Source organism: Astyanax mexicanus, chromosome 13 (genome assembly GCF_023375975.1).
Source record: "Astyanax mexicanus isolate ESR-SI-001 chromosome 13, AstMex3_surface, whole genome shotgun sequence".
NCBI lineage: Eukaryota > Metazoa > Chordata > Actinopteri > Characiformes > Acestrorhamphidae > Astyanax > Astyanax mexicanus.
Genome location: NC_064420.1, coordinates 3784291 through 3798615, shown reverse-complemented (window position 1 = coordinate 3798615; position 14325 = coordinate 3784291). Strand labels below are relative to the sequence as shown.

Below are 14325 nucleotides of genomic sequence, written 5' to 3'. Positions count from 1 at the left end.
CAGAAAATGAATGGGCCCTAGGTCGGGTACCGTTGGCGCGGAGAGAAAGATCCGTGAAGCCTCATTAGCCCAACGATGTGCAAATGAGAATCTGATACACAACCGCAGGAAGCTATCGGAACATGACTGCGGCATAATCCTTCTTTTGGATGGAGGATTGCATTAAACATTTGCGTTAAAGCGTAAAAAGAGTGAAAAAAACAAAAAAACACAATCACAAAGGATCCACAGATCTGCAATTATGATTACTGATATTATGTTTTTTTTTTTTTTTTTTTTTTTTACCTGGTCTTTGGAGGCATCGGGAGCAGCCGCTGCTTCTTTGGTGGCTTTGGTCGGACTCACCTTCCCACGCAAAAAAGAAGAGAACGGAGACATGGAAATATTGGAGTGACTGTGGAAAAGCATGACGGTTGCATGCTTAAGCATATATTTCTCCTTTATGTATTCCATCCAGGGTGCCTATACTGTCTCCAGCTGGTTTTCTAGTTTGCTAATGGCTAGGGCTCGTTAATAAAGATATAAAGATATAAAAAATATATATTTATTTAACAAAAGGCAGACAAGCAGACAGACAGAAAGACAAACAGAGAGAGAGAGAAAAATGGAGACGAAGGGAAGAGACTACAATAACGCCTTGCTGTGACGACGCAGTTCAGACTGGCTAGCTTTTTGCTACGAGCCCACAAAGAGCTCTCTCCATGGCTGGCTTATAGTGAACATGTTCCCTTATTGAGTTGGCCATTGTCCTCCGGAGATGGCGTAGGCCTGCCCGTGCTTTATCAAGGCCCATCACAATTTCCAAACGCACAGGCCTCCCCTTGTGAGCGCGCATTATGCAGCAAAACAAAAGGCTGCCACATTCTGACATGTTCAAAGGCTTGATTTAGCGCAGCGCCGGGGAAGAGATCAACTCTCGCTAAAGGGATCAACTTATGACGGTAAAAATGTGAAAAATTGATCTTAAATTACAATCATACCTGACAAAGTTGAAGAGATTTAGATCTCAATGAATTCAATTGGAACACTAAATTCAAAAATGCTTTTTTAGTTTTTTTATGCAATTAATATACAGTAAAGTCTAAAATTTAAATCATCGCTGTCCAATAAAAAACACTTATCTCCAAAACAGCAACTTTACAGGAAAGAGAAAAAAAAACTTGTAAACTTTCAATGGGAGTTAATGTAACAAGGTAACTTTGAAGAGTTTCTATTGGTCCGTTCATCAAGAAATTTTGGCACAGCGTAAGGGACAGTTTGTCTTATCAAATTATGTAGTATTAGGTAGTCATGGCATTTATATATATATATATATATATATATATATATATATATATATATATATATATATATATATATTGTATATCACTAACCGTTAATTTCCCAAACTTTAATAGTAGACTTTATTAGTAGTTCACTTTATACAGTATATTATACAGAGGTCACACTCTATGTATATATTACATTACTTGAAACATAGCAATAAAAAAATACTGTACTCACAGTATTTAAAAAAAAAATAATAATGTGTTGTTGTTAATATTAGTAGTAATCTGTATCCAATAAGGCTTTGACATCAATATCTAATAAATCCATTTAAATAAATGAAAACAACTTAAAAAAAAGTGATAAAAAAGTACTTACAAGAGTTTTGAAAAAGTTCATAACTGGATTTTCCTCTGCTTCGCTCTCCTCCGGTTGAGAACTTGAGTCTTCGTCGACCTCAGCGGCGCTGGGACTGAGCGATTCGCCCTGTGGCACTTTCTCAGCCTGTGTACTTCCCTTTATGTCAGGAGGCTCCTATAGATGAACCCAGAGAGAATTAGCCCTCGGAGAAACGTGCTACAGTCCTACAGCTGATGTGCAGTAGCTGTTAATCGCTGCATTGACGTGCTGCACAATTCCAGCCATGCCTCTGCCTACTCAGAGCTCCAGCAACAATCCCCCTTTCATTAATGCCTGTTTTTTCCCCCTCACTCATTGATATTCAGCAATGTTCTGGACTTAAAGCCTGTGTGTGTGTCTTATGCTTCGAAAATTAGCTACTGTACAGCATTCGCTATCATTATTTCATCATACCGTATATAGAATGCATAAGCTCGTGTAGCTCATGCAGCTCAAGCAGCTCGTGCAGCTCACGCAGCTCACGCTGGCTCAGTCAAAATGAAAAAATTCTAGCCATCGACTTTTTTTGCAGCAGTCGATCGGTTGCTAACAGTATATTGTAGTATAAAGCAACGGAAAACATTGATCTTCTGGGAATGGAGACAAAACAGCTGTCTCTGCAGACAAAACAAAATTACAGGCTTCAGTGTGCGTGCCCTATTTTTATCTGTTACTGTGGCAATCACTCCAGCGCTCAATAGATCACAGAGAAAACTCGGATATAAACGGATATAAACGGATATAAACTGATACAAACTCAGATTTGATCTTCTGTACAGATGCCTCCAATATTTAGCAACTAAATCATGTTACATATATTTGATCGATTACGTTCTGGAAAGCTGTGGAATCCATGGCATAGTTTCAGGCCTTCATTGACAAAGAGATATTCTTTTACTATTAAAGAAAAGTGCATTTAAAAGTATACTTAACATAAAAAGTACATACTTTTAACATTCAAATTAAAACATACTATTTCGAAACAACTTATGGCTTGACAACAACTTAAGTATGTTTCAATTGCAATTAAGCTATATTTACAGTAAATATACAACATAAAAGCATTAGGTTGTGCTTTTGAGCGTTTTTTTTTTCCTGTTTAACTTCTGCAAACTTCATAATTTTTAATACACTTGAGGTATATTGTATATGTACTACTTTGTGTATTAATGCACATATTGTGTTCACCTTAATGTTACTAGAAAAAAAAAAAACACTAAAGTGCACTTTAAGCAGTATTCAATGCCATGACATATATTTTCTATCAACACAACATTTAATTGCTTAAAAAATACATTTTATGGAAATACAGAGAAAGTATATTTTCTTTCACATATTTATATGTGTATTTTCATAAATTATATTAAATAAAAATTGTGTTTTTAGTATTCTTTACCTAATTTAAACATACTTTTAATGCTCTTAAGTATAATTCCCTTTTTACAAGGGTATAGCTAAGGTATGGCTTTATTAAACATAAAAGAAAGAAAGAAAAAAACAATAAACTTAAATGTGTCTTTATATAGACAAAAGATGCTCAATCAACCATTTCAGCTTTTGCTGTGATCGATTTTGATTTTGAGATCAAGACAGATGGACAAAAAAATTTAAACATGCATCTCCAAATCTGCTGCTTTCCAGGTGAAGCAGCATTTAAAAAGTTAACATTAATTATTATTCATAGTCATTTTGGAGTATTCCAGTGATTGATTCATAATGAACATTTAATGCAATATAAAAGGCAACAGTTAGAAGTTCTGACTTGATTTCATTTATGTTTTTTCTGTGATTGATTGGTCACATCAATTGTAGACTATACTATATTTTAGTAATTCAGTTCAAAATGTAAAACTCCAAACCATCACTGATTGTAGAAACTTCACACTAGACCTCAAGCAGTTTGCACTGTGTGTCTCTCCACTCTTCCTCCAGACTCTGCTCCCTTGATTTACAAATGAAATTTGGTCAAATTTACTGATGATCAGTGATGGTTTGTTTGGAGAGATATGTCCATCATCTGCTGGTGTTGATCCACTGTGTTTTCATTTTCCAGAAAATCTTACAGCACTTCATGCTTCCCGCTGCTACTGACAACTTTTATGGAGATGCGGATTTCATTTTCCAGCAGGACTTGGCACACTGCCCACACTGCCAAAAGTACCATAGATCACTCTGTGTAAGCATTGTAGAGGTTGTTATAATGCTTTGTGGCCTACAATCGCTGCATGCGATGAGTTATTCCATGCAGAAGGATCTCAATTTTATGAGACAAAAAAATCCATTCTCTCTGTCATGCTTGCATTCAGTCGGTCAGACTTATGCTACTCAGAGAACACTGTGATGCCCCTCTTGTTCCTCAGCTGTTGATTCACCCCCAACGCCAGTGACACTACTGGCCTTTTTCCCACATTTTGACTCACTGCCCAAGCTCGAGCAAACTGTGGACTGGCGACTGTGTTGTGAATGGTTCTTTCTTTAGCGTGGACATTCACACTGACCACATTAAATGGAGGCTCTTCTACAGTGTTAATGTATGTAAGGACTTCAGCTGACGAAGCAAAAGTGTGTAAAAAAAATCTGTAAAATCTTCGTATTAATGTTAAACGTATTAATGGCTCACTAATAATCAGAGTTTTTTTTTAAAGAAGTTTCTGTAATAGTTTCATACACTGGCTTTTCACCAAGAAATCCTTCCTCTTCGTCCTTAGAAGCAAGAATTTCAAGAGTTCTTCAGGTTCCTTCACTAATTTCTCAATTATAGCTTCTTCTTCTTCTACTGTTTCTAAAGGCGGCTTTCAAACCTGTCTCGCTTGGTCCAAACCTTTGGTTTATTAGTCCATTAAAGGGCAGTGGCATCCCAGCTGTTGGAGGACCAGGTTATCAATGACAGGGTTGTAGGTTTGATACCTGGGTTTGGCTAGCTGCCACTGTTAGCCTTTAAGAAAGGCTCTTAACCCTCACTACCCACCGCTCTGGGCATGTGTGCTCACTACTGTAATTATCACTGTGCAAGAATGGGTTAGCGGCAGATGTCAAAGTCCATCGGTGCTCCCAGTTGACCTGTCTTGTTTGGTTTAAACCCCCAAAAAAGCAGATCAAAGGACCAGTGTGAACACACCTTTTTTGTATGTTTCAGACCAGTTAGAGACCAGCCTATTGTCCCACCTTTTTAAAAATAAAGGAATAAAATGAACCAATTTTTCCACTTCAAATGCACTTCAAATGTCACACAGCAGTACAGCCGCAACTGATTACACTGGTGATTCCAGTATCTACTGTAAATTTAGGTTAAATTAAAGTCAAGGTGGCAGGGTGGCACAATGTCAATCCAAAAAACTTTAAGGAATTAAAAAATATGCTCAAGTGCAGTCGAAAAGACCATCAAAAATGTTATAGATGAAACTGGCTCTCATCAGGACTGCCCCTTGGAAAGAATAGCAACCACTAAGCAACACTATAGCAACCACAATGGATACCAATGGATAACCACCTTGCAAATACCATGACCTGGGATACCATAGACCATAGACCAATGGGATCCATTTAAGAGGCACAACCATGCTGTGTTTCCTTCAGGAAATGCCGTTTTCAAGTAGTAGTATTTTTCTTATTATTATTACCCGCTATGTGAATTAGAATATAAGTTATAATAGGCTTTTTTAAACTGTGAAATTCAACTTTTATTGTATAATCTAACTTTGTAACAATTCATTTGTAACAATTAAACACATATTTCTTTAATGTAGTTCGAATTAATCAATGAAAATGTAAAATATTAGGATATTAAGCACACAAAAGGGCATTAACGCTAAGGGGCTGTACTTACAGACTTCTGGCCATCGGTCTGCATTTCTGGAACTATCAGTTCTTCAGGTACTTCAGCTACATTAGCCTCTGGTTCAGGAATCACTGGTTCGTTCTTCTTCTTAAACATCTTGAAGAAGTTTCCTGTCTGAGCTGGTTTTGGTGTTTCTGTGTTGGTTAGTGTGATGGTCTCTGTTGGGATTGCTTTATCAGGTGATACTTCCACAGATACGACTGCAGCTGGTACTGGTTCTGGTGTTGGCAGTGGGTTATCCGTTAGAGTCACGGCAGATGCTTCACTGTTCTGCTGCACTGATACTTCAAGGGTTACTAGGAAGAAAACAAAATGATTAAAATTACAGAATGAATAAAATATATAAAAATGAATTTAAATTATTGATGCTATCAACTCTTCTACCTAAAACTCTGAGTTTCTTTGATTTTACCAAATTGAAAACCTCTGGAATATAATCAAGAGGAAGATGGATGATCACAAACCATCAAACCACCAAACTGAACTGCTTGAATATTTGCACCAGGAGTAAAGCAGCATAAAGTTATCCAAAAGCAGTGTGTAAGACTGGTGGAGGAGGAGAACATGATGCCAAGATGCATGAAAAAAACTGTGATTAAAAACCAACCAGGGTTATTCCACCAAATATTGATTTCTGAACTGCAAATATATGCTCTAAATGACAATATTTTTATTTGGAATTTGGGAGAAATGTTGTTTGTAGTTTATAGAATAAAACAACAATGTTCATTTTTTAATCAAATATAAACCTATAAATAGCAAAATCAGAGAAACTGATTCAGAAACTGAAGTGCTCTCTTATTTTTTCCAGAGCTGTACAATAGTCACACTGTAGGATGTGCAATGTTATGTAAGGTAGGGGTGGGTGATATGGCCCTTAAATAATATCAATAATAAAAAAAATCATGTTTTTTTTTTTTTAAGAAAATGATATTCTTGGCGATATGACAAAAGACTGAAATAAAAATATTATTTCAATAATACACTACTACAACAAAATAAAAATCTAATTGTATTATTGTATACAATATGATATGGCACTCCCCTAAATGAGATATTAAAAAATACAAGATGTTTATCAGATTTGTATTTATAATGCACTATAAATATCTCCATATATCCAGGATTAAAGTAAAATAAATGATACTGGACAGATATAATCTGTTTCTAGTAAATACATAATGGGAAATGGGAACAGTGTGAATTTTTCTTTTGCTACAAACAGCAGAAAAGTAGCACCCTGATGTGATAATTAGGGGTGGGTGATATGGCACCATATTTCAGGGTATAATATTGTTCACGATATTCAAAAAATGTTGGCAAATGAATTGCATGTTCATCAACACAGGCATTTAAAACCCATTATAGTCATAATTTATCCTATATCTGATGTGTCTTAAGATTATTTTGTATTATAAACTGTCCTAATATAATAATCATTTTATTATGACAATATCATTTTTTTATTTCAATATTCTATACAGAAAAAAACATATAAAAAAAAAAGTTCAGTGTCATTTATAAAAAATCATGAAGGCACACCATGTTCTAAATATTTTTGGTCAATCAAATCTTTTGTGCCAAATAACTGATGTTTTTGGGTGTGTGTTCACAGAGATAAGATAACAATCTGAGTCCAGCAGTGTTTCTTTTTTGTTGTTTGTTCCCGTGTTAGCCTAGCATCTTCTGTTCTCAACTTTTATGTAAAATGCTCTCCGACTGTATCCGAGATATGTGATAATTATTTAAATCTTTGCTATTTACATGACACAGGTGGAAGCTGAGAAAATAGACTGTTGTCGGGGTGTAAGATAGCAATACGCATCATGACATGCCTTGCATAGGGTGTTAGATAGGGACTTCATTCTTTTATGTATCGTACAGTTAAATAACCATTATTAACAAAGCTAAGTCTAAAGGAGAAGACAAAGTGTGATCATATTGATTATAGAATACTTTTTTCCTCGAATGACACCATTAATAAACAGATTAAACACTTCCTGAATACACAAGTTAATACACTGCCTGTCACCTGAAATTGCTGCTGTTTGATACAGTAGTTTTGTTGTAAAATATATATATTTTTTAAATAATTCATGGTCAAACCAATACATGCAGGATGTTGTGCATTACCCTCTGGTTCAGGAATCACTGGTTCATTCTTCTTCTTGAACTTATTGAAGAGACTGGGTTTCTGAACTGGTTTTGGTGGCTCTTTATTGGCTGATGTGATGGAGATTACTGGATCAGGTGATACTTCCACAGATACGACTGCAGCTGGTACTGGTTCTGGTGCTGGCAGTGCATTATCTGTTTGGGTCACGGCAGGTGCTTCACTGTTCTGCTGAACTGATACTTCAAGGGATACTAGAAATAAGGGAATTGAAATATATATTAAATTTAGTGCATATGCAAATATATAATCATATATTTAAAATATGATCATCACTGTAGAACCAAGACAATTAAGGCAATTATTTTTTATTATTATTACCACTAGGCAACACCTGAACAACCACCTGAGACACCATATCAACAACCTGGGATACCACTGCAACCGCTAGGCAACATCTGGGCAACCACCTGAGACACCACAGCATCCACTAGTCAACACTTGAGAAACCACTTGAGATACAATATTATCCACATGGGGTACCACTGCAACCACTAGACAACACCTGAGCACTTACCTGTTGCACTTATCAACACCATACCAACTGCCCGGAACAGAACAACACCACTTACAAACCACTTAGCAACACCATATCAGTCACCTGGGGTATCATAGCCCCCACATAGCAGCATAACTACCACCAAAGGTTACAACTACTTAGCAACCATCTAGCAACTCAGAAGACAGGTATGCACACTGCCGTTCTGCAATCGTGAATAACATTTCTAAATGTCTTTCAATTTTACTGAAATCAACCTTTTCACACCAAATCACGCTGAAGGACTTTAGTGTGTTCTGGTGAGGCATTACCCTCTGGTTCTGGAATCACTGGTTCATTCTTCTTCTTGAGCCTATTGAAGAGACTGGGTTTCTTAACTAGTTTCGGTGGCTCTTTATTGGCTGGTGTGATGGAGATTACTGGATCAGGTGATACTTCCACAGATACGACTGCAGCTGGTACTGGTTCTGGTGCTGGCAGTGTGTTATCTGTTTGGGTCACGGCAGGTGCTTCACTGTTCTGCTGCACTGATACTTCAAGAGTTACTAGAAATAAAGAAATTAATAAAAATATTACAGATTGGTGCCCATTCATAAAGGGAAAATACACTGACATGCCAAAAGTCATTGGCTAGCAGCATGTAAAATGATCATGAAGTCATATGCTTGTGTATGGCTACAGTAGTATAAGTTGTGAGGTGTTATCTTTTAAGTGAAGCCAGTGTCCCAGTCTTACCCTCTGGTTCAGGAATCACTGGTTCGTTCTTCTTCTTGAATCTGTTGAAGAGACTGGGTTTCTGAACTGGTTTTGGTGTCTCTGTGTTGGTTATTGTGATGGTTTCTGTTGGGATTGCTTTATCAGGTGATACTTCCACAGATACGACTGCAGCTGGTACTGGTTCTGGTGTTGGCAGTGCATTATCGGTTTCAATCATGGTCGGCGGTTCACTGTTCTGCTGCACTGATACGTCAAGGGACGCTAGAAATGTAGAAAAATAAGATTATTAATGGTAAAACCCTAGTAACCACCTGGGGTACCATCGCAACCACCTTTTGGCGACCAAATTTACCCTCTGGTTCTGGAATGACTGCTTCGTTCTTTTTCTTGAACCTATTGAAGAGACTGGGTTTCTGAGCTGGTTTTGGTGGTTCTATGTTGGTTAGTGTGATGGTTTCTGCTGGAACTGCTGGATCAGGTGATACTTCCACAGATACGACTGCAGCTGGTACTGGTTCTGGTGTTGGCAGTGCTTTATCTGTTTCAATCATGATTGGCAGTTCACTGTTCTGCTGCAGTGATACTTCAAGGGTTACTAGAAAGAAAGAAAAAAAATGATTAATGGAAAAATCCTCGTAACCACTTGGGGTACCATAGCAATCACTAAGCAACCACCTTTTAGCAACTACAGTTTCCCACAATGAACCATTTCACACCAACCCTCTCTGAAGGACTCATTACCCTCTGGTTCAGGAATCACTGGTTCATTCTTCTTCTTGAATCTATTGAAGAGACTGGGTTTCTGAACTGGTTTTGGTGGTTCTGTGTTGGTTATTGTGATCATTTCTGCTGGAACTGCTATTTCAGGTGATACTTCCACAGATACGACTGCAGCTGGTACTGGTTCTGGTGTTGGCAGTGCATTATCTGTTAGAATCATGGCTGGTAGTTCACTGTTCTGCTGCACTGATACGTCAAGGGACACTAGAAATAAAGAAAAAAAGATTATTCATGGAAAAACCCTAGTAACCACCTGGGGTACCATCGCAATCACTAAGCAACCACCTTTTAGCAACTACAGTTTCCCACAATTAACCATTTCACACCCAACCTCTCTGAAGGACTCATTACCCTCTGGTTCAGGAATCACTGGTTCGTTCTTCTTCTTGAACCTATTGAAGAGACTGGGTTTCTGAGCTGGTTTTGGTGGTTCTGTGTTGGTTAGTGCGATGGTTTCTGCTGGAACTGCTGGATCAGGAGATACTTCCACAGATATGACTGCAGCTGGTACTGGTTCTGGTGTTGGCAGTGCATTATCTGTTTCAGTCATGGCTGGTGGTTCACTGTTCTGCTGCACTGATACGTCAAGGGACACTAGAAATAAAGAAAAAAAGATTATTCATGGAAAAACCCTAGTAACCACCTGGGGTACCATCGCAATCACTAAGCAACCACCTTTTAGCAACTACAGTTTCCCACAATTAACCATTTCACACCCAATCTCTCTGAAGGACTCATTACCCTCTGGTTCAGGAATCACTGGTTCGTTCTTCTTCTTGAACCTATTGAAGAGACTGGGTTTCTGAGCTGGTTTTGGTGGTTCTATGTTGGTTAGTGTGATGGTTTCTGCTGGAACTGCTGGATCAGGAGATACTTCCACAGATACGACTGCAGCTGGTACTGGTTCTGGTGTTGGCAGTGCATTTTCTGTTTCAGTCATGGCCGGTGGTTCACTGTTCTGCTGCAATGATATGTCAAGAGATACTAGGAAGGAAAAATAATAAAAGATTATTAATGGTAAACCCCTAGTAACCAACTTTTAGCAACTACAGTTTCCCACAATGAACCATTTCACACCAACCCTCTCTGAAGGACTCTTATCTGATCAGCTAAAGCATTACCCTCTGGTTCAGGAATCACTGGTTCGTTCTTCTTCTTGAACATCTTGAAGAAGTTTGCTGTCTGAACTGGTTTTGGTGGCTCTGTGTTGGTTAGTATGATGGTTTCTGCTGGAACTGCTGGATCAGGTAACACTTCCACAGATACGACTGCAGCTGGTACTGGTTCTGGTGCTGGTAGTGCATTATCTGTTTCAATCATGGCTGACAATTCGCTGTTCTGCTGCACTGATACATCAAGGGTTACTAGAAATGAGAAAAAATAAGTTAATGAATGGTAATACCCTAGTAACCACCTGTGGTACCATAGCAACCACTTAGCAAGCACCTTTTAGCATGCACATTTTCCCACAATGAATCATTTCACACCAACCCTATCTGAAGGACTCATTACCCTCTGGTTCAGGAATCACTGGTTCGTTCTTCTTGAACCTATTGAAGAGACTGGGTTTCTGAGCTGGTTTTGGTGTTTCTGTGTTGGTTATTGTGATGGTCTCTGCTGGAACTGCTGGAACAGGTGATACTTCCACAGATACGACTGCAGCTGGTACTGGTTCTGGTGTTGGCAGTGCTTTATCTGTTAGAATTATGGACGGCGCTTCACTGTTCTGCTGCACTGATACGTCAAGGGACACTAGAAATGAAGAAAAAAAATATTAATGGAAAAACTCTAGTAACAACTTGGAGTACCATAGCAACCACTTAGCAACGACCTTTTAGCATCCACATTTTCCCACTATTAACCATTTCACACCACACCATTCTAAATGACTTCAATCTGTTCAACTAAAGCATTACCCTCTGGTTCAGGAATCGCTGGTTCATTTTTCTTCTTGAACCTATTGAAGAGACTGGGTTTCTGAACTGGTTTTATTGGCTCTATGTTGGTTAGTGTGATGGTCTCTGCTGGAACTGCTGGAACAGGTGATACTTCCACAGATACGACTGCAGCTGGTACTGGTTCTGGTGTTGGCAGTGCATTATCTGTTTCAATCATGGTTGGCAGGTCACTGTTCTGCTGCACTGATACTTCAAGGGACACTACAAATTAAGAAAAAAAGATTATTAATGGTAAAACCCAAGTATCCACCTTTTAGCAACAAAATTTCGTCCACAATGAACCATTTTACACCAAATATCTCTAAAGGACTCTCATCTGATCAGCAAAAGCATTACCCTCTGGTTCAGGAATCACTGATTCGTTCTTCTTCTTGAACCTATTGAAGAGACTGGGTTTCTGAGCTGGTTTTGGTGTTTCTGTGTTGGTTATTGTGATGGTCTCTGCTGGAACTGCTGGAACAGGTGATACTTCCACAGATACGACTGCAGCTGGTACTGGTTCTGGTGTTGGCAGTGCTTTATCTGTTAGAATTATGGACGGCGGTTCACTGTTCTGCTGCACTGATACGTCAAGGGACACTAGAAATGAAGAAAAAAAATATTAATGGAAAAACCCTAGTAACAACTTGGAGTACCATAGCAACCACTTAGCAACGACCTTTTAGCATCCACATTTTCCCACTATTAACCATTTCACACCAAACCACTCTAAATGACTTCAATCTGTTCAACTAAAGCATTACCCTCTGGTTCAGGAATCGCTGGTTCGTTCTTCTTCTTGAACCTATTGAAGAGACTGGGTTTCTGAACTGGTTTTGGTGGTTCTGTGTTGGTTATTGTGATCATTTCTGCTGGAACTGCTAGATCAGGTGATACTTCCACAGATACGACTGCAGCTGGTACTGGTTCTGGTGTTGGCAGTGCATTATCTGTTAGAATCATGGCCGGTGGTTCACTGTTCTGCTGCACTGATACGTCAAGGGACACTAGAAATAAAGAAAAAAAGATTATTCATGGAAAAACCCTAGTAACCACCTGTGGTACCATAGCAATCACTTAGCAAGCACCTTTTAGCAACTACAGTTTCCCAAAATGGACCATTTCACACCAACCCTCTCTGAAGGACTCATTACCCTCTGGTTCAGGAATCACTGGTTCGTTCTTCTTCTTGAACCTATTGAAGAGACTGGGTTTCTGAGCTAGTTTTGGTGGTTCTATGTTGGTTAGTGTGATGGTTTCTGCTGGAACTGCTGGATCAGGTGATACTTCCACAGATACAACTGCAGCTGGTACTGGTTCTGGTGCTGGCAGTGCATTATCTGTTTCAATCATGGTTGGCAGGTCACTGTTCTGCTGCACTGATACGTCAAGGGACACTACAAATTAAGAAAAAAAAAGATTATTAATGGTAAAACCCAAGTATCCACCTTTTAGCAACAAAATTTCGTCCACAATGAACCATTTTACACCAAATATCTCTAAAGGACTCTCATCTGATCAGCAAAAGCATTACCCTCTGGTTCAGGAATCACTGGTTCGTTCTTCTTCTTGAACCTATTGAAGAGACTGGGTTTCTGAGCTGGTTTTGGTGTTCCTGTGTTGGTTATTGTGATGGTCTCTGCTGGAACTGCTGGAACAGGTGATACTTCCACAGATACGACTGCAGCTGGTACTGGTTCTGGTGTTGGCAGTGCTTTATCTGTTAGAATTATGGACGGCGGTTCACTGTTCTGCTGCACTGATACGTCAAGGGACACTAGAAATGAAGAAAAAAAAATATTAATGGAAAAACCCTAGTAACAACTTGGAGTACCATAGCAACCACTTAGCAACGACCTTTTAGCATCCACATTTTCCCACTATTAACCATTTCACACCAAACCACTCTAAATGACTTCAATCTGTTCAACTAAAGCATTACCCTCTGGTTCAGGAATCGCTGGTTCGTTCTTCTTCTTGAACCTATTGAAGAGACTTGGTTTCTGAACTGGTTTTGGTGGTTCTGTGTTGGTTATTGTGATCATTTCTGCTGGAACTGCTAGATCAGGTGATACTTCCACAGATACGACTGCAGCTGGTACTGGTTCTGGTGTTGGCAGTGCATTATCTGTTAGAATCATGGCCGGTGGTTCACTGTTCTGCTGCACTGGTACGTCAAGGGACACTAGAAATAAAGAAAAAAAGATTATTAATGGTAAAACCCAAGTTACCACCTTTTAGCAACCAATTTTTGTCCACAATGAACCATTTCACACCAAACATCTCTGAAGGACTCTCATCTGATCAGCAAAAGCATTACCCTCTGGTTCAGGAATCACTGGATCATTCTTCTTCTTAAACATCTTGAAGAAGTTTGCTGTCTGAACTGGTTTTGGTGTCTCTGTGTTGGTTAGTGTGATGGTTTCTGCTGGAACTGCTGGATCGGGTGATACTTCCACAGATACGACTGCAGCTGGTACTGGTTCTGGTGTTGGCAGTGCATTATCTGTTAGAATCAAGGCCGGCAGTTCACTGTTCTGCTGCACTGATACGTCAAGGGTTACTAGAGGAAATAAGAAAAAAAACAAAATGAAATAAGCATGCAAATATTTAAATACGCTTACAATATGATCACTTTACCAAAACCACAAATCATTGAAATGTAACCTGTCAACACCTGAGCAACCACCTCAGACACCACAGCAACCACCTGGGA

General features: G+C 38.8%; 1 protein-coding gene across 28 annotated transcripts in view; it reads right to left on the bottom strand.

The window, feature by feature from the left end:
- bcas1 (brain enriched myelin associated protein 1) overlaps positions 1–14325 on the bottom strand; it is a 33161-nt gene that overhangs the window by 14429 nt on the left and 4407 nt on the right. For 3 of the 28 annotated variants that reach the window (XM_049486430.1, XM_049486431.1, XM_049486432.1), the window contains exons 5-21: positions 13930–14172; positions 13552–13794; positions 13144–13386; positions 12764–13006; positions 12374–12616; positions 11967–12209; positions 11589–11831; positions 10794–11036; positions 10414–10656; positions 9634–9876; positions 9245–9487; positions 8911–9153; positions 8487–8720; positions 7637–7870; positions 5492–5799; positions 1645–1800; positions 286–345 (exon numbers count right to left, since the gene is read on the bottom strand). In XM_049486430.1, coding sequence (XP_049342387.1) covers positions 286–345; positions 1645–1800; positions 5492–5799; positions 7637–7870; positions 8487–8720; positions 8911–9153; positions 9245–9487; positions 9634–9876; positions 10414–10656; positions 10794–11036; positions 11589–11831; positions 11967–12209; positions 12374–12616; positions 12764–13006; positions 13144–13386; positions 13552–13794; positions 13930–14172 — 3908 coding nt within the window. Of the gene's footprint in view, positions 1–285; positions 346–1644; positions 1801–5491; positions 5800–7636; positions 7871–8486; positions 8721–8910; positions 9154–9244; positions 9488–9633; positions 9877–10023; positions 10065–10413; positions 10657–10793; positions 11037–11184; positions 11425–11588; positions 11832–11966; positions 12210–12373; positions 12617–12763; positions 13007–13143; positions 13387–13551; positions 13795–13929; positions 14173–14325 lie in introns of all 28 variants that reach the window. The other 25 variants (XM_049486435.1, XM_049486434.1, XM_049486440.1 and 22 more) reach the window with 25 other exon arrangements.